This window comes from Lepidochelys kempii, chromosome 14 (assembly GCF_965140265.1).
Source record: "Lepidochelys kempii isolate rLepKem1 chromosome 14, rLepKem1.hap2, whole genome shotgun sequence".
NCBI classification, from domain to species: Eukaryota; Metazoa; Chordata; order Testudines; family Cheloniidae; genus Lepidochelys; species Lepidochelys kempii.
In genome coordinates, this window is record NC_133269.1 from 41454452 (window position 1) to 41474020 (window position 19569).

At 56.2% G+C, this 19569-nt stretch overlaps 2 protein-coding genes across 6 annotated transcripts in view; both read right to left on the reverse strand.

Moving 5' to 3' along the window:
* Positions 1–4024: 4024 nt before the first annotated feature.
* On the reverse strand, positions 4025–7145 carry LOC140897930 (zinc finger protein RFP-like). The gene is made up of 3 exons (XM_073311228.1): positions 6152–7145; positions 5808–5903; positions 4025–5033 (listed from the first exon to the last, which is right to left on the reverse strand). Exons 1-3 carry the CDS (start codon positions 6287–6289, stop codon positions 5025–5027), a joined length of 243 nt encoding a protein of 80 aa, XP_073167329.1. The 5' UTR covers positions 6290–7145; the 3' UTR covers positions 4025–5024.
* Positions 7146–9058: 1913 nt separating this feature from the next.
* VARS2 (valyl-tRNA synthetase 2, mitochondrial) overlaps positions 9059–19569 on the reverse strand; it is a 28260-nt gene continuing 17749 nt past the window's right edge. For 4 of the 5 annotated variants that reach the window (XM_073311114.1, XM_073311111.1, XM_073311110.1 and 1 more), the window contains 18 exons: positions 19425–19552; positions 19177–19280; positions 18904–18985; positions 17754–17830; positions 17072–17159; positions 16772–16877; positions 16208–16278; positions 15980–16105; positions 15744–15848; positions 15158–15226; positions 14982–15060; positions 14654–14781; positions 14159–14311; positions 13440–13649; positions 12491–12602; positions 11526–11707; positions 10657–10806; positions 9059–9808 (listed from right to left, as the gene is read on the reverse strand). In XM_073311114.1, coding sequence (XP_073167215.1) covers positions 9704–9808; positions 10657–10806; positions 11526–11707; positions 12491–12602; positions 13440–13649; positions 14159–14311; positions 14654–14781; positions 14982–15060; positions 15158–15226; positions 15744–15848; positions 15980–16105; positions 16208–16278; positions 16772–16877; positions 17072–17159; positions 17754–17830; positions 18904–18985; positions 19177–19280; positions 19425–19552 — 2075 coding nt within the window. In that variant the 3' untranslated portion in view covers positions 9059–9703. Of the gene's footprint in view, positions 9809–10656; positions 10807–11525; positions 11708–12490; positions 12603–13435; positions 13650–14158; positions 14312–14653; positions 14782–14981; positions 15061–15157; positions 15227–15743; positions 15849–15979; positions 16106–16207; positions 16279–16771; positions 16878–17071; positions 17160–17753; positions 17831–18903; positions 18986–19176; positions 19281–19424; positions 19553–19569 lie in introns of those variants that run through there. The other variant, XM_073311115.1, reaches the window with a different exon arrangement.

Consider the following 19569-nt stretch of genomic DNA (forward strand, 5'->3'; position numbering starts at 1 on the left):
CCCCCTTTGCCCATGCCCCTACCATAGGTGCTGGAATTAGGGGTGAGGCTGCACCCCTGGCTTGAAGTGGTTTCCATCACTTCCAGGGTTTGCAGTTTGGTTCAGTGGTGCTCAGCACCCCGCACTGTACAAATTGTTCCTGCCCCCCCCCCCCCCCCGCTTTTAGCTCGGGTGTCCTGGCCAAATACTGGCTCTGATGGATACAGGAGTAAATGCTGGGTGGCTGTAACCCACATGTGAGAGCGTCTCCCCCTGGTGGTGGTCCCCGCAACTACAAGATTGCTTTTGAAAGTCCTCTAGGGCAGCGAAGAAAATTGTTGATGCCCATGACCCACGGAGCTGGGGATGAGGGGTTTGGGGTGTGGGAGGGGCTCAGGGCTGGGGCAGAGGTTTGGGGTGTGGGAGTGAGGGCTGTGGGGTAGGGCTTGGAATGAGGTTTTCAGTGTGTGGGAGGGGGCTCTGGGCTGGGGCAGGTTGTTGTGTTGCAGGAGGGGGCCAGGGCTCTGGGCTGGGGGTGAAGACTCTGGCGTGGGGCCAGGGATGAGGGGTTTGGGGTGCAGAAAGGGGCTCTGGATTTGGCGGGGGCTCAGGGCTGGGACAGGGGATTGGGGTTAGGGCACAGGCTTACCTTGGGCGGCTCCGGGTCAGTGGCACAGCGGGAGTGCTAAGGCAGGCTTCCCAGCCAATGGGAGTGCAGCGCCGGTGCTCAGGGTGAGGGCAGCGCGTGGAGACCTGTGGTCCCTCCGCCTAGGAGACGGACCTGCTGCTGGCTGCTTCCGGGGCGCAGAGTGGTGTCAGAACAGCTAGGGACTAGCCTGCCTTAGCCAGACAGCACCACCAATGGGACTTTTAATGGCCCATTCTGCAGTGCTGACCAGAGCCACCGCGACCCAGTGCCTTACATTCCACAATCCAGTACTGGCTCAAGACCCGCACTTTGAAAACCACTGCTCTAGGGGACATCTGCATCTTTAGGTGCCTAAATAGCTTTGGAAATCCAGCCCTTATTATATTCTTGTCACTCAAGCAATAGGGGATTGTGCTAAAGGTCAGAGGTTCGAATCCTGCTGGTGAACGTACTGCATGTGTGCAGACATGGTCCCAAGTGCCTTAACATAGTGCCGTCGTGTCCTACTCCAGAAGCAGCTGCACTTCGTTACCAAGACTACATGCCATGCTGCTGTGTGGCTGTTATCCAGCTGCCACACCCCAGAGGTGGCTGCATCTCAGTGCTGGGTAAGTGATCCCCATGCAGCATTGCTGTACGGCTGTTGTCCACCTGCCCCATTCCAGAGGTGGTCACATATCAGGGCTGGCTGACTGTGCTGTTACCCCAGAGGTGGCTGCATTTCAGCCCTGCCTGAGCGATCCCTCAGCAGCCTCGCTGTGCGGCTCTTACCCAGCTAAGTCACCCCCTGAGGTGGCTGCATTTCATTGCCAGGACAGCAGTCTCTGTGCAGCTGTTACCCAGTTGCCCCACCCCAGAGGCTGCTGCATCTCAGCGCTGGGCGAGCAATCTCTGTGTGGCTGGCATCCAGTTGCAGCCACCTCTGGGCTGGGGCATCTGAGCACTGGGCAAATGAGTCCTGTAAAGCTGTACCCAGTACACCCCAGTCTGGGTCAGGGCCTTTTTTGGCAACAAGCTGTAATACAGGAAAGCCGCGATTTCCTTGCCACGGGCTCTTCCCCTTTCCCGGGGCTCACTGAGCCCAGATCAAGCTGTCTTTGTTATTAATGGACTTTGCAGTATGGAATAACCATTCCCAGCTCCCTGCCGCCACGCAGCAAAGGGGCCCAGACCCTGTCCATCCATGAGGGGTTAAATTCCCTGCCATACGCCCTAGAGGGCATTACCACCTCCTAATACTGGTACCGGCAGAATTTCCATTGACGTCCCAGCCCCAGGCCAGTCGAAGCACTTTGCTTAGTGCTGCCACCTGCAGGACGGAATGGGAAATGCACGCAGCTGTTTGCCATAAGCTCTATACTGCAAAGAGCTGAGGTGGGGCTTCCCGCTGAATGCAAGTGTCTTTGGGAAATGAAAGCTGGGAGACAGAATTCCCGGGTTCTGCTCTAGGCTCTGGAAGGGGAGTGGGGTCTCCAGCTTACAGCAGGGTGAGGAGGGGCTAGGAGTCAGGACTCCTGGGGTCTCTTCCCACAGCTGGGTGCGGAGAGTTCTCTCACAGTGCTGGGACTCAGGATCCCTGAACTCCAATCCCAGCTTTGCCACCGACTCCCTCTGTGACCATGGGCAAGTCACTGGATCTCTCCGCGACTCAGTTTCCCCACCTAAAAATGGTGGTGATAATCCATCATTTGTCTATTTACACTTGAGTAGTTTGGAGAAGGGCCTGTCTCTCCCTGTGTGTCTGGGCAGCGCCTGGCCCAACGGGGCCCTGATCTCAGCTGGGCCAGGGGCTGTCTCTCCCTGTGTGTCTGGGCAGCGTCCGGCCCAACGGGGCCCTGATCTCAGCTGGGCCAGGGGCTGTCTCTCCCTGTGTGTCTGGGCAGCGCCCGGCCCAACGGGGCCCTGATCTCAGCTGGGCCAGGGGCTGTCTCTCCCTGTGTGTCTGGGCAGCGCCCGGCCCAACGGGGCCTTGATCTCCGATAGGTCATATAGGTGCTATGGTAACATAAACAGTAATAATAACGAGGCGATCAATTACTACAGCGACAGGCATCGAGATGGAAGAACTAGGATATCTCTAGGGGTTTGTTGACACAGATTTCTGCAGCAGTCCCGCTGCAGTGCTTAGCGAAGATCTACCTACGCCGCTGGGAGGGCTTCTCCCGCCTCCTCGCTGAGAGGCACCTCTCCCTGAGAGAAGCCCTCCCCTCGACACGGCGCTGTCTACACCAGGGGTTAGGTCTATATAAGGGTTGAGTTTGGTCACAGTAGAAGCAAGGGGAGGTTCGGAAGGGGAAACAGCGGGCGGAAAGGAGCTCATATAAAAAAAAACAGCCCCTGCCCCCTGACGCCTAGACTTCAATTGTGTTAGCCAGGAGGGGTCTCTTGGGGGTCGTCTTCCCCCCAAGTTCTCCCAGCGTTTAACAGCCCAGCCAGCTGGGACCCTCCCTTGTGGGGGGAGGACGCCGTGTGTGTCTCTGTCCCCCTTGCGGCTGTCTTTCTTCCCGGCTGGTCCCTCTCGCTTGGAGCCATGTGCGGGTTACACGCAGACCGACCAACAGCCAAACCAATTTTTCTCAGGTGGGCAGCGTTTGTCAGCTTCTGGTGGCCGCCTGCCCCACTTCCCAGCCCTAGAGAAGGGGATGTCATGGGTGGCGCATGACCCTCCTGTTTGGGGAGGCTAGCCCCCGGCCCCGCCCCTTCTGCCCGAGACCCCGCCGGAGCCCTGGGAGCCCCCCACTGCGGCCAGAGGAGCCCCTGCCCCAGCCGCCCAGAGCCCCAGCCTGCCGGACAGCCCCAGCCACCAGCCTCCCTGCCCCAGCTGGGCTGCTTGACCACCCCCAGCCCTGGAAGGCTGGGTCGCCCCAGCGCCGGGCAGCCCGAGGACTGGCCCCAGCCGCTCCGAGTCCCGGGCTACTGGCCGGCCCGCCCTAGCCCCAGCCCCAGCCCCTGGCTGCTTTGGGGAAGAGAAACAGCCCTGGCTGGGGCCACAGGGGAAGAGCAGGAAGCAGGAGGGGGGCTCGGGGTGGAGCGTGGGAAGGGCCACGCTTGGCTCTTTGGGGAGGCTCAGCAGCCCATGGCCTGCAATACCTGCTGCTCATGGGGGATGTCCAGGTTGCATCCACAGCTCCTGCTGTGTGAGCCATCCAGGTGTCTCTCGGTGCTTATGAGGAGCAGTGTGACGCTGGCTTCCTGTAGATACCTTACATGGCACCTTTTGGCAAGCTAGGATAGAGAGAGCAGACCCATGGCGGCCCGGGAACTCGTACCCCCCTCTGGCCTTCTGCCACAGACGGGTCACAGAGAGGGCTGGGGTTATGGGCTGTGTCCCTGTTACCGGGTGGGGTCAAGTATGGGGGATTTGTAACCCATTAGTTCCTTTTATTATCCATTTATTGTTGTGGGGTGTGATGTTATGATTTATACACTGTTACATTAATTATATGTATGCTAAGTAGATTTAAGTTGTAAGGTCACAGAAATATAAGTCTGATTAGGATTTAGGAGTGATAAGCATGCAGAAGTACATTACACAAGAATGAGGGGTCATCCAATGAAATTAACAGGCAGCAGCAGGGTCAAAACAAACAAAAGGAAGTATTTCGTCACACAACGCCCAGTTAACCTGTGGAACTCTTTGCCACAGGATGTTGTGAAGGCCAAGACTATAACAGGGTTCCAATAAGAATTTTATGGAGGTCCATCAATGCCTATTAGCCAGAATGGGCAGGAATACAAAACCATGCTCTGAAGTGTCCCTAGCCCATTGCCCAACAACCAGACTGGGTTTACAGTCTGTATCCCCCTCGCCTAGCAACCTGACTGGTGGGGCCAGGTGTATGGGATGCATCCCTGTTACCTAGCACTCAGGCCGTGGTCCTGGCAGGGTGGGTTTTCTGTCTCCCTCAGGGGCACAGAGTGATGCGGGTGCTGGGGGCCCAGAGCCAGAAGAAGGGGAAGAGCATCTCGGTGAAGGAGGCCATGAAAGTGAACAGTGGGGTCAGGTTCTCAGCGTCGTAGAATGCCACCCGCCCCCCTTCATAGTCCAGACAAACCTGGATCCTGTGGGGCCTTTGGCTCGGGGCTGGTGACCATCGGAACAGGGGACAGAGCACGTACCGTCCCAGCTCCACAGCCCACACCCCGTGCTGGGGCTGCAGCTCCGTGGGGTCCCTCCTGCTCACGGACTCCCTCGCCACCCCCACCGCCCAGCCATCCTCACCCCCCACCTCCACGCGGTGCTGGCCGGAGGAGAAGCCCTCAGAGCCCAGGATGCAGGGGGCCGGGAAGAATCTGCGGTGGTTGCTGGGCGGGCAGCCCCAGCTGTTCCCATGCCACACGCTGTGCAGGTCTGGGGACACCACCAGGCCAGGGTGACCAGAGGCGGCATCCAGGGTCAGGATCTCTGCAGGGGCAGGGGAGAATTGAAGTAAGTCCATACACAACACAACAGCCCCCTTTGCTTTCAGAGCCAGTCTATATACAGAACAACAGTCCCCTTCCCTTCAGACCCAGTCCATATACAGCATAACAGCCCCCTCCTCCTTCAGAGCTAGTCCACGGACAGCACAAGGGCTCCTTCCCCTTCATAGCCAATCGGTTGACAGCACAACATCCCCCTTCCCCTTCAGAGCCCGTCCCTATCCAGTAGAACAGTCCTGATGCCATTCAGAATCAGTCCACACCCTAGGAAGTGGCCAGAACTGGAATTCCTGTTGCACGAGAAATTCCAAAATTAAAAAAGAAAATTATTTCCAAATCAAAACAAAAACTAGTGTTCTGAAATTCCCCACAGAATGGGGGATTCCCAAACGCTGCTTTGAACAAGCCAAAGTGACATTGCGGCTCCACTAATTAGGTGGGTGGCCCTTCATTCTCTCGTGTGCGGCTTTCCAGGTGTGCACCTTAGAGGAAAACTATCCACGGACCACCTGAATGGAGCTTGCGGACCGCTGGTGGTCCACAGAACACAGTTGAGAACTTCTGGCATAAATAAATAGTTATTGGGCCAGAAAGAGAGAGACTGACTCTGTAGCTCTGGCTGTAGTACCGATAAGCAGTAGTAGGTTATTGCCTTCTATGAGGACCAGCCACTAGAGGGGGACATGAGATGGTGTTGCATCAGCAAAGTGCAGGGGAACCCCAAGGGAAGCCCAGGAGATGGGGAAAGAGAACTTACCAGCAGCGTATCCAGCCTTCTCCCTTCGCTGATGGTGAAGGCCTCCTGGCTGAAGCTCTCATCTTTCAGAATCTGCAGGTGCCTTTGAAATTGGCCCTATCAACAACGGCGAAAGGATGGCTTGTGGTGGAGGGGTAAGCTGGGAGTAGGAAATCAGGGTTTGGCTCACGGAGAGAGGATTCAGGACTCCTCTGGGAGGGGAGTGGGGTCTAGTGGGTTAGAGCAGTGGGGACTGGGAGTCAGGACTCCTGGGTTCTACCCCCGCACTCCCCTCCCTGCCATTCATGGAGGCCTCTCCCCTCCCAGCCCCACTGCTCCAAGTGCCCTGTGTTCGAGCCCGTTACCTTGTACTCCTGGGCGGCCTCCTCGAGGGGAGCCACCCTGTGAGCCCTGTGCTCCCTCGATCTGTCACACACCACGCGGATCAGGGCCTGATCCTCCTCGCAGTACAGCTTGAGCCTCTCCTTGTGCCTCTGGCACATGCTGCCCTCTGCCCCCCACCTCAGCTTCCTGGCTTTCTCCACCACCTTCCCCAACTGGGGGTTTGGGTGCCAATGCCTCTCCTGGAATCTCTTCCCGCACTTGGGACAGGAGACGTTTTCTTCCAGTCCTTTCCAGACCTGGGTGATGCAGGCCTGGCAGAAATTGTGCCCGCAGGTCAGGAGTACGGGGTCTTGGAAGGAATCCAAGCAGATGGGACAGGCCAGGTCATCTGGGGTTGGACTAGATCAGGGGGTTGGACTAGATGACCTTCTGGGGTCCCTTCCAACCCTGATATTCTATGATCTTCCAGAGCTTCCACGGGGTGAACAACTGCCATGGCGCACAAGAGAAACAGAAACTTGCAAGAGGGCTGAGCTCCTTCAGGCCCAGCCACTTCCTGGAATCTTGCAGGTGGAGTTACGTCTGCAAATCAGCCTGTTTAGATTAATAAAGATAAACCAAGAGCAGCAGTGCGGGGTGAGGGGGTGTCCAGGACTCCTGGGTTCCACCCCTGGCTCTGGGAGGGGAGTGGTTAGAGCAGTGGTTCTCAACCCGAGACCCAGTGAGCACACAGCTGCAGCCCAGCTCTGTGTTAAAGGCTGCCAGCCGGCCCAGCAAGGTCGGGGGTCCGGGGCTGCCACAGGGCTTCCCTAGGTCCAGGGTCAGGGCTGCTGCTCGGCCCCGCATGGCGGGTTCCAGGTTTCCTGCTGCCCGGTCCCCTGCCCAGGGCTCTGCTTCTGGCCCCACGCTGTGGAGGGGTCTCTGGGTGGGAGGCGCTGGGCATAGGGGTCTGTGGGGCAGGTTGAGGGGAGCACGCTATGGTTCTCAACCTGTGGTCCAGGTAACACATGCAGCCCACAATGATAAACAGGTTGAGAACCACTGGGTTAGAGCATCAGTGTGTTTGTGGGTATTGTAATGGTTGCATTAGTAGGAGTTTGAGCACTGTAATTATTCCAGTATAAAATGATTTTTATTCCAGATTACTGCCGACTCAGGGAGCTGCTCCAGAATAGATATCCAGGTCAATCTCTCCAGTCTACTGATCACAGTTTCAAACACGATCATTAGCAACTCTGCTTCCCACCACGTCATAAGCCAGTGGCCTGATCTCATAACCCTCAAGTCCCCTGCCCTAACCCAGTAGCCCCCACTCCCCTCTGAGTGGAGCCCAGGAGTCCTGAATCCTCTGTGAATCTGGCTGTTGCCCTTCTAATTAACTCATTGCCTTTCTAAGTGCCAAGAGCCGACCTCCAGATGAGCAACCCCGAGTATATTCCCAGAGCCAAGTCAGCCCCCACAACACTCCCTGCCAAGGGGCCTTGGATCTGGTCTGGAAAGAGCCATTGCTAGGAGGATATACTGTGTTGAATCAGTTTCATCCAATATTCTTGTGTGTATTATGGTAGCACCCAGAGGTCCCAGCTGAAATCAGGGCACCGGTGTGCCGGGCGCTGCCCAGAGACAAATAGCGCGAGACAGTCCCTGCCACAAAGAGGCAGGGGAAATTCAGGCACAGAGCAATGCAGTGGCTCAGACACACACACTGCCAAAGGTGGGAATTGAACCCAGATCTTCTGAATCCCACTCAAGTGCCTTAACTCCAAACCCATCCTTGTCCTATTAGCCCACTGACACTTATATTACTTCTCCAGCTCACACCTATTTACCCAGTGCAGTTGCCCTGCTAGGCTGAGACTCCAGAGACCCAGGTTCAATCCCCACTCTTCCACCGACTCCCTGTGTGACCATGGGCATGTCCTTTAGCCACTCTGTGCCTCACTTTCCCCATCTGTAACAACCTTGGACTGGGGAGCCAGGATTAGAATCCTGATGCTTCCAAGCCAGAACTCCCACATCTCTGTTTGACCTAATGGGGATCCTCTCCTAGTGGTGGGTCTAGTATGCTGTACACAGGGGCAGCAGCTAGGTGGCAACCCATAAGGAGACACACCCCCTTTCATACACAACGATAATTATATCGTGCTGCTGTCTGAAGAGGTAGCGCGTCCCCCCCCCCGCACTGTAGCCTGCAGGTCTCGGCATAAGAACAGCCACAGTGGGTCAAACCAAAGGTCCATCTAGCCCAGGATCCTGTCTTCCAACAGGGCCAATGCCAGATGCCCCGGAGGGAATGAACAGAATAGGGAATCATCAAGTGATCCATCCCCTGTCGGCCACTCTCAGTCTCTGGCGAACAGAGGCTAGGGCCACCATCCCTGCCCATCCTGGCTAATAGCCATCGATGGACCTGTTCTCCATGAACTTATCTAGTTCTTTTTTGAACCATGTTAAAGTCTTGGCCTTCACAACATCCTCTGGCAAGGAGTTCCACAGGTTGACTGTGCGTTGTGTGAAGAAATACTTCCTTTTGTTTGTTTTAAACCTGCTGCCTATTAATGTCATTAGGTGACCCCTTGTTCTTGTGCTATGAGAAGGAGTAAATAACACTTCCTTATTTACTTTCTCTACATGAGTCACGATTTTATAAACCTCAGTCATATCCCCCCCCTTAGTCATTTCTTTCCCAAGCTAAAAAGTCCAAGTCTTATTAATCTCTCCTCTAATGGAAGCTGTTCCATACCCCTAATCATTTTTGTTGCCCCTTCTCTGTACCTTTTCCAGTTCCAATATATCTTTTTTGAAATGGGGTGATCTCATCAATATAATACATACACAATCAAAAGCCCAGGTGACAACCACAACACACACACAGACTTGTGTCTTCAGGCTACGCTATAAAAGCAGCTCAGACCTCAGAGAGCAGATTAGTTCCCCATCAGTTTTAATGGGTGACCCAACTTCCCCACCGATCCGCTGGCTTATTTTCCCAGAAGCCCGAGGGGCCCCGCCTCATTTCCATAAAAGCCAGAGCCATTAGAGATGAATGTGCTATAGATCCGTGACATCTGCCCACCGGGATGCGCCTGGTTTGACAAACAGAAGCTGATTCTGGGGTGGATCCTGTGGGAAATCCAAGCCCAGAGGTCATTCAGTCTGAATTGCCCTGGGGGGGGAGGGGGGGGAGAGCAGCAGAGCCTGAGGGTCACGGCACCCCCTAAAGGTAAGTGAGCCCTGCCCTGAGGTTAGAGGGGGACAAGGGATGTTCCATGCACCCAGACAGGTCAGTTTCCTCTGCCCCTTAGAAATTGGCTTGTTTGCACCATCCGTGGCACGAGTGTGACCCCTGGTGGCCAGGGGAGAGTAGTCTGCACCTGTGCTCTGGTACTTCGCACCCACAGTCCTGCTCTGCAGCACGAGTGACCCCCTGCAGCTGGCCCCCTACAGGCCTTCAAGACTCTTCGCATCTCAGCCACGTTGATCCTCAGCATTAGAGCCCGGCCTCTGGCTGCCCGATCGCCTGGGTCCCTTCCACATCCAGCAGTGATGGATCCAGTTTGCCCAGAGGTGACTCATTCAACAGCCGCTGATGGAGGTGTTCCCAACCCTGCTGCCATGCGGCCGAAGCTCTCCAGGGCCTGATTCAGCTGCACCAGCTCAGTCCGGAGAGAGGAAATCTACCGGGGGGAGGGAGAGGGGAATCCAGATCTGACCAACGTAGTCACGTCCTCCATCGCTGACACCCGCCCCCCCAAACCCTGACACCCCCCCACCTCCAAATTCACTCTTCATGGGGATCTATTCACACACATACACCCATATCCACCCTACCTCCAAATTCACCTGTTATTTGTACATGGGCGCATGGACACCCTTCCAAATTCTCTCTCAAGGTCACCCCCCAGTGGCTAAAATAGGCATCACACACTCCCCTCTAGTGCCGGAATGGAAAATACACTTACGCATACACACGGTAAAATATGTACACACGTATACACACACAGAGGAATATATGCGCTCGCAACACACACCCCAACAGCTGGATCAAGCCTCTCTCTCTCTCTCTCTCTCATACATACAGAAGAAAAACGGTTGCCTAAGAAATTTTGAAAATTCAAAAATGGTTTTTCTTGCCCTTTTTGCCTGGTTTAAAATCGAATGTGTTTGTTTCTCATTTCCTAAGAAATCTCTCAAATGGTTTCTTTTATTAATCTGAGTCCGTTGAAATCACAGGGTGGGGTTAAAAAAAAATCCACTGGAAATATTTAAAACAAATGGGTATCAAAAAAAAAATTGTTACTTTTGAAACTTGGGGAAAGCAAAGAGAAAGTTTTGATTAAAGATAAGCAAAATTTTCAGGAAAAATGTTTTGCTTTAAAAAATTTAACTCCCTCGCCCCCCCAATAGTCACAAAATAATAATCGAAAATGTGAATGTAGGAAAAAGGCTTTTTTTCCCCATTGAATAAATATTTTAAAAGCATTTCAACCAGACATAAACCCCACCAGCCACTGCCATCCATCACCTTCTGCTGACACTCTGCCCGGGCTCTCGGCGAGACCTTCTCCTGGTAGCCAGATGCCTGGGTCCGTGCTGTGAGCTCCAAGATCTGGTGCTCCAGCTTCTTCTTACGGGACGCTAGCCTGGGGAGCTCTGCCTTGGGGTCAACCAGGCCCTGGGATTGTCAGGAAAGGATAAGAAACGGCCAGGTGTAGAGTAATACAAGCGTTAAACGTGTGTGATCATGTCACCCTCTAGTGGTGACACTGGGTATAACAGACCCTTCCAGGAATAGGACGGACACCCTGGTTAATGTGTGACCATGTCATCCTCTAGAGGTGACAGTGGGTATAGCATCCTGCTGCCAACACCACAGTTTAGTGGTGTGCGGGGAGGAGTCCTTTAGCAGAAGGGCTTGAGGATGGATTTTTCAGGTCCCAGGTTCAATCTCAGAGTATACCCATTACGGCAATTAGCCACAGTCCCACTAGGGAAATAATTTCCTTGAGGGATGTGGTGCAACCTCAAGCCAAGAGCCTAGTTAACCCCCTAGGCAATGGGAACTGGAGCCTGAGTTGTCTCACCATCAGGACATTCCTGACCAGCTCTGTGCCTTCTCCCCAACGGGCCCCTGATCTCTGAACACTGCTCCCCGGCCTCCTCTGACCCATCACCAAACGCAAGGTCCCAGGGACCCATCTAGCCTGGGATCCTTCCCTGCCACCCCAGATTAGAGCCACGGGCCCATCTAGCCCAGTATCCCACCTGTTGCAATGGCCAGAGGAAGCCATAACCTCTCCCACAATGCATCTCACTGAGCAACACTATCCAGTCCTGACCCCCTGCCCTCCATCCCACCTGCCCTGATGCCTGAAGTTTGTGTCTGGCTCTTACCTGCAGGTCCATATAGATCTCAGTGTGGTCGTTCACTCTCCCCCGCACGCAGCCTACAGGAGGCTCCGCCCCCTTGGAGGAGGGGCGAAGCTCCAGAGAGCCAGCCAGGGACAGGGTTTGCAGGGGCTCCCTATATTCCTCGTACACCCTGTGGGCAGCTGGCTCTGAGCACACCAGGTAGACTGCAGGGACAGAGAGAGAGAGAGAGCCCATCAGCCAATGGGGCAGGGCAGCCCTCTCAGGGCATGCTGGGAATTGTAGTCCTGATTGGCCATACCCACCGCGTTGGAGGGACCAAACAGGGCTAGAGCCAGGTTGGCGGCCAATGTAGAAAGGTTGCTCTCCCAGTGCATGCTGGGGAATTGCAGTCTCCCCCAGTGGGGCACAGCCACCATCTTACCCATATGGGGCAACCTCACAAGATAAGGCTAGAACCAATGGAGCTAAGGCTCTCCTCCCAGTGCATTCTGGGAATTGTAGTCCCCCCACAGGCCACACCCATCACATCAGGTGGACATGATGGTGCTAGGGCAGTAGTCCTCAAACGTTTGTACTGGTGACCCCTTTCACACAGCAAACCTCTGAGTGCGACCCCCCTCATAAATTAAAAACACTTTTTTATATATTCAACACCATTATCAATGCTGGATGCAAAGCGGACTTTAGGGTGGAGGAGGACAGCTCGCAACCCCCCCATGTAATGAGAACCCCTGTGCTAGAGCCAGGGTGGCAGCCAATGGGATGAGGCTGCTCTCCCAGTGCATGCTGGGAATTGAAGTCCCCTATGGGCTGCACCCCAACACACCCCCACCCCCGTGTCCTGTAGGGACAAGGCAATTTAGCCAGGTTCCTGAACACCCAGCCCAGGTGGCACTAACCAGTGCCTGTCATTGGCAAGCTCAGCACAGAGGCCATGGGGAATGAACTCCCTCCTGCCCCTATGGGCAGGGATCCCCCCTGCTCACCGGGTGGCCGGGCTCTCGTCAGCCGGTAGGTCACCCTCAGGGCGCGCGCCACCCGCACCACTTCCTGCGCCAGCAGGAAGTCGTCCTCATCCGCGGGGTGACACCAATGGGCCTGCAGCGAAGAGAAGGAAATTCAGTGGTTTCCGACATGCCCCACCAGGAAGCAGCACTGCCTAAGGCTGCTTCCCACAAGTCCTACTGGAGTCCAGGGCTGACTGTTCATGAGCAACCCTACAGTAACAAACCAGCACCTCTCACCCCCAAAGCGCTCTCTCCAGCTCTTAAAGTCCAGGAGATTATGGTCAACCCTACAATAACAAACCAGCATTGGCTCCTACTTCTGCGGATCTACACGTGCCTGGCAACTTTACAATAACCAACCAGTGCCAGCTCATAGCTCTGTGGATCTACTGATAGTAAATATCAAGTGTTATAAGCAACCCCACAAAAACAAACCAGTGTTTCGCCCCCACGCCCAAACACCCCAGCCTCTTTATACCTACTGCTAGCAAAGACCATGGGTTTATAATCAAAGCTACAGTAACGAAGCAGTGACCCCTCACTTGTGATGCTGTTGTTAATTATTGTGTTACAGTAACATAGAAAAGTCCCAGCTGAGATCAGGGCCCCGTTGGGCCGGGCGCTGCCCAGACACACAGGGAGAGACAGTCCCTGCCCCAGCTGAGATCAGGGCCCCGTTGGGCCGGGCGCTGGCCAGACACGCAGGGAGAGACAGTCCCTGCCCCACAGAGCTCACTGTCTACTAGACAAGGGGAGGGTTATTATTATTACTATTCCTGTTTCACAGAGGCCCAGAAAGATTCAGTGACTTGCCCATGAGGACACAGGCAGGCAGTGGCAGGGCTGGGAACTGAACTCAGAACCCCCAGGTCCCAACCCCCTCTCCACTGAGCCACCCCTTCCCGTTCGGCGCCCAGAGCTCACCCACCAGCTGCTCAGCACTGGGGTATCTGGCCACGCAGATGCTGGGAGCAGAGTCCGCATCCGGCTTGGGGAGCCGTTGCCACAGCTCCTCCGCCAGGTAGGGCATGAAGGGCGAGAGGAGGCGCAGGCCCAGGTCGGCACAGCTGAGGAGCGTCTGGTGGGTCTGCAGGATCCGGGATTGATCCTTGCTCCGCAACACGGGCTTCACCGACTCCTGCCAAGGGAGGGAGAGGCCGTATATCGGGGTGGTGATAACTTAGGCGGTGGGGTGGATAGGTTGTGTTGGATGGATGGGTTAGATAGGTGGGACAGGTGGTTGGACATGATGGGTTGGCCTGTGTTGGACGGATGGTCAGATGGCTACATTGGGTTGGACGGACGGTCGGATGGCTACGTTGGGGTGGGTATGTTAGAAAGTTGGGTGGAAGACTGGATGATGGGTGAGATAGGTAGGTTGGAAGGATAAACAAAGGATCTCATAGATGGGACCAAGACACTGGGACATCTCATTTGGTATCCCCCCCCTCCCCCGGTCTACCTGTACCCCTCAATCCTGACCCACAGGCCTCCCAGGCCCCTCAATCCTGATCTGCTTCTTTTTGAGCATAAATTTTTATAAACAGGCAGAAACAGGGGCTAGGGCGAGATTGAACAAAACTCCCTACGCAGAGCCGGGCAGGCAGGATTCCCATCCAGACCAGAGGAGAACAGACACTCACTCACCAAGTAGACATCACAGAAGTTGTGCAGCCAGAAGTGGTGGATGGTGGATGTGACCAAATGCAGCTCGTACTCCCCGAACCTCTGGCCGCAGTCCACTGCAGTGTGGTAGAGACGGCTAAGGATCCATCGGTCCATGGGGGAGCTGGGGCAGACCTGGCAGGGATAGAGGATTGACTCCAGCCCGAGTTACAGAAATCTCTGGGGCTCATTGCTGCCTCTCTGCAATACCACCCATGCCCAGCAGAGGGCACCACATAGACCCAGTATTTCCCCACCTCCCTGCCATGCACCTTGTACCCAGCAGACCGTGCCAGATACATCCATGTTCACCCGCTATACTACCCCCTGCAATACCACATGTGCCCAGCAGAAGGAGCCATTGGTACCCTGTGCCCCCTCCTCCCCATTATACTGACCCCTGGAGTTCCACCCACAGCCAGCAGAGGGAACCAATGCTGCTTGTAACTCCTCCCCACCCCCGAAACACCCCATTACCTCCTCCGGGGTCCGTGGGGCAAACCCTTCTCCCAGGGCCCCCAGAGTAAATCGAACGGCGTTCCACACCTTGTTGCAGAAGTGCCGGGAGCTCAGCACCGTGGCCACGTCCAGGTTAATGTCGTCCCCTGGGGGCAACATAGAGAAGTAGGGAAAAGCCCTGATCCCAGGCCCCGATCCAGCCAGTGCCCTGCCCTGGGGCTGGATCAGAGCCAGTGCCCCCTAGAGGAGAAAGGCCCCATGTCCCATTCTCTGAGCAAGCCACTCCCCCAACCCGAGGCAGGGTCAGAGCTAGCGCCCCCTAGAGGGGAAAGGCACCTGCCCTCACCTTGGACTCGATGGGAGCACAGCGCGAATCTCAAGGCGTCAGTGCCGCATTCGGGGATCCCCTGGGGGAAGTCTCGTCTCTGGAATGGAAGGGTGATGATATGAAGGGGAGGAGTTGACTGACGGGAACGGGGGAAGGGGGTCAGTGGGGCAGGACGATGGAGGGGAAGGACCCACCTGTCCCTCCACAGCGATGGCCACCTCTCGGGGGTCCAGGTTCCCATCTCGCAGCCTCCCCTGCAAATCCTGCAACGAGGAGAGAGCCTCATCAGGGGCAGGCGTGACGGGGAGGGATGTGTTTTTGTAGGGTCTGTGGTGAGTGTAGGTCAGTTTGTTACTGTAGGGTCTCCTGGAGGGGCTGGGAGAGCCAGTTTGGTATTATAGGGGTGCCTGGAGCACGGATGTTGTGTTGTTTGGTTTTTTCTGAATGGTAGGGGTGGTGGGGAGAGATATGCAGGGGCCAGTTATTGTAGGGTCTCTCTTGGCGGGAGGGTGTGGGGGGGGCGGGTAAATGCAGGGCCCTGTTTTTCATTGCAGAGTCTCTCTGGGGGTGGAATGCAGGGTCCAGTTTGTTATAGTAGGGTCTCTCTTGAGGGGGGCGGGAAATGCAGGTTCTTGTTTGTTATTGTAGGGTCTCTTGGGGTGGGGGACGAGATGCAGGGCCCAGTTTGTCATCACAGGGTCTCTCTGGGGCTCTGTTGGCATGCTGCAGGGGTCAGTTTGTTGTTGTAGGGCCTCTCGGGGAGGGAGGCGGGTGCGGTACCTGCAGGGAGGCCCCGTGAATGACGTCCAGTGGGTCTACAACATTCCCCAACGATTTACTCATCTTCCGGCCATGGGCATCACGCACTAGGGAGTGCAGGAAAACCTGGAAAGAGAGAGAACCGCAGACCCCATTATCCCAGGCATGGATTCCCCCCATAGCTCTGCCGGCGCTCCTTGATCCCAACCCACAGCCCCCCTGTTATCTCAGCCCTGGGCTGTCCCTGCCCCGCATACCTGGGAGAACGGCAGCTCTCCAGTCAGCTGCTCCCCCAGCATCACCATCCGAGCCACCCAGAAGAAGAGCAGGTCGCTGCCCGTCTCCAAGAGGCTGCTGGGGTAGAATTCCTGGAGGTCTCCAACCTGCGGGGGGAGGAAGAGAAGGAGTGAGCCAACCCTGAGCAGAGCAATGGGCCCATCGAGCCCGGCATCCCACCTGTCCCCTTTGCTCTCTGTGTTGCTCACCTTACGGGGCCAGCCCAGGGCCGCGAAGGGGAAGAGAGCAGAAGAGAACCAGGTATCCAGGACATCAGCATCTGGAGACACAAACACAGAGCATCGGCCAATGAGCGACTTGGTAGGTTAGCAAAGGAAGCAGCACCCTGGGGACCCTACAATACAAACGACTTCCTCAGTATTGGGTAGTTTCCTTTATCTCTGCATGGTCTCGCCTGCCTCCCTTAGGGTAGGGCACTACCCCAATTTCTCTGGGTATGAAACAAGTTGGGGTCACTACAGGAAACAACTCAGGGTTTATCTGCCCTCAGGAGCACCCCCAAAATTACAGGGCATTCCCCCGATTCCAGAATGGAGACACCAAGGCCTGCTCTGGAATAAGCCAAGCATTCTGGGTAACAGCCTATGCAAATGGTTGAAATTTTGTGTATCCCACTGCAACCACCAAAAGAAGGTCCTGAAGCAGACAGGGGTGAAAAGTGAGTGCACGGGGGAAGTGAGAAGTTTTTGTTACTTGAGGCTTTACCCCCTCCTTCCTTGCCAGAGTCATCCCCTAGAGGCCCTTCTCTTCACCTCTCACCAGCTCCATTTCCTCTTCCGGTTTCTTCAAAATCCCTGATGCTTTTCTGCGGGCTTCCGCCTCTGTCCTGCCCACTACCCACAATGCATCACTCCCATCCTGTTAATAAATGCGTGACAAGAGATGCGAGTAAGTGAGCTAAAGTCCCCCCTGTTGAGTAACCAGGAGCTTCCCCGACAGCCAGCGTCCCTCCCCGACTCCCCACAGCGCCCCCTGCTGGGAGAGGCTGGGGCTGGCATAGCCAGGAGCTTCCCCCCACAGCCAACAACATGCCAGATAAGCAAATATCTCACCTTGCCTAAGTCACATGACCCTGAGACAGAGGCCTGATAGGCTGGAATCTGATGGCCCCACCACAGCTGTCGGGAAATGCACCAATCGCTACAAGAAAGCAAACAACAAAGCCAATAAAGTTGTTTTGTTTCATGCCAGTTCCCCAGTTGGCCACAAGGGGTGATAGAGAGCCATTCCAGATTGAGCTAAGGAGCCAGCCTTCCCCTTGAATTATTGACAAGCCAGTTTGTTATTGTAGGGTTGCTCACAAACTAGACAAACATGGATCCTGCTCCAGAAAGGAGAGGCGCGAAGCCTGGGAATCAGGACTCCTGGGTTCTATCCCCACTCTGGGAGAGGAATGGGGTCTAGTGGGTAACAGCAGGTAGGGGTGGACACCAGGACTCCTGGGTTCTATCCCCACTCTGGGAGAGGAATGGGGTCTAGTGGGTAACAGCGGGTAGGGGTGGACACCAGGACTCCTGGGTTCTATCCCCACTCTGGGAGAGGAATGGGGTCTAGTGGGTAACAGCGGGTAGGGGTGGACACCAGGACTCCTGGGTTCTATCCCCACTCTGGGAGAGGAATGGGGTCTAGTGGGTAACAGCAGGTAGGGGTGGACACCAGGACTCCTGGGTTCTATCTGCAGCTCTGGAGGGGGAGGAGGGTCTAATGATTAGAGTGGGGCAGAACTCCCCTCACCTGATGTTGGACAGCCACGTCCTCCAGTTCTTCTCATGAAATTTCGGGGTGAGTTTCAGACGCCCTGACTCCACGGCCTGAGGGGCGAGACAGAGACGGATGAGCTAACCCAGGGGTGGGCAAACTACGGCCCGCGGGCCGGATCTGGCCCCTCGGGGCTCTGGATCCAGCCCGTGGGATTGCCACCCCCGTGGCGCTGTGCCGCTCTGGGAAGTGGCCACACCACGTCCCTGCAGCCCCTGGGGGTGGGGCGGCAAAGAGCTCCGCAGGCTGCTCTTGCCTGTGAGTACCTCCCCCAAAGTTCCCATTGGCCAGGAACAGATTACCACGGCCAATGGGAGCTTCGGGGGAGGTACCCACAGGAGAGGGAAACACGCGAAGCCTTCTACACCCTGCCACCCCCAGGGGCCACGCAGGGACGTGGTGCCGGCCGCTTCCCGGAGCGGTGCGGGGCCGGGGCCGGGGCCAGCAGGCAGGGAGCCTGCCCTGGGCCCGGTGGGCACTGCTGTCACCCCGGAGCAGCTCCAGGTAAGCGGCGCCAGGCCGGAGCCTGAACCCCTTCTGCACCCCAACTCCCTGCCCTAAGCCCCCTGCTGCACCCCAACTCCCTGTCCTGAGCCCCCTGATCTACCCGAAACCCCTGCCCTGAGCCCCCTGCTGCACCCCACACCCCTCCTCTTCCCCAACCCCTTGCCCTGAGCCCCTTCCTGCACACCACACCCCCTCCCACACCCCGCACTCCGCCCCCCTGCCCCAGCCCTGCAAGCAATTTCCCCACCCAGATGTGGCCCTCGGGCCAAAAAGTTTGCCCACCCCTGAGCTAACCTGTCTTAGACAGCAGAACCTCCAAGAGGGCAGACAGACCAAGCTGCACTACAGCTCCCAGAACTAGGGAAGTTCTCAGGATAGAATCCTGTATCCCACTACTGCCACCAAACACCATCAGGAGATTCTTCTGTAAATCCCATCCAGAGCAAGATTAACTCTTACAGCCTATGCCTCAGGGATTTGTACAGTCCAATAAGAAGGCACCATCACGGCTTAAATCAAGGTCAGGTGAACTAGTGGTTAGAGCAGGGGAGGGCTGGGAGTCAGGACTCCCTGTGCTAAGTGGTGGCCATGCGGGAGCGGCCATTAGGGGACCCCTCACCTCCAGGGCTCTCTGGGCCATTCCCTCACACCGGAGAAACCACTGGCTCTTCAGCAGGTTCTCAATCACATCCCCGGAGCGACTGTAGGATGGAAAAAGAGAAATAGATCCATTTGTAATATCCTGGTACTTCCTACCCCCTCCCTGCAGCACAGCGCCCCCGAGCGCCACACTGGGGCATTGGGGATAACACTGACAGCAAGGGGAGGGCATCCCCTACGGAACCCCCTCCGCTTTCCAGCACCATGCTCCATTGGTAAGGGGGTGTACTACCTGCAGAGGGGCAGCACCATGGCATGATCCTTCATACCCCGGTACAGGCCTCTCTCCTTCAAGGCAGACACCACTTTCTCACGAGCCATGAAGCGATTCAGGCCCTGGAAAGGAACAGAGCAGTAGGGGTAAAACAGAGGGGCTGTGGTTTGGGACTGAGGGGCACAAGTAGAAATGAGGGGGGGGGGGAGGGAGTCCAGGGCTGGGACAGCAGGGGGCTGTGGGTCAGGATTGAGGGGTGTCATTACCTGGAGCCAGTCTCCACACTCAGCTGTCATGGCCCCATCCTCCCCGATCACAGAGACCAGGGGCAGCCCATGCTGCTTGCCCAGCTCGTAGTCGGCATGGCTGTGAGCCGGTGTCACCTTCACGGCTCCTGCAGAGGGCACAGTG

Coding starts and splice junctions, on each gene's coding strand:
- LOC140897930 (XM_073311228.1), bottom strand. CDS start 6,289: ATGTGCCAGAGGCACAAGGAGAGGCTCAAGCTGTACTGCGAGGAGGAT. Junction 5,904..6,151: donor AGGCCGCCCAGGAGTACAAG/GTAACGGGCTCG, acceptor CGTTGTTGATAG/GGCCAATTTCAAAGGCACCT.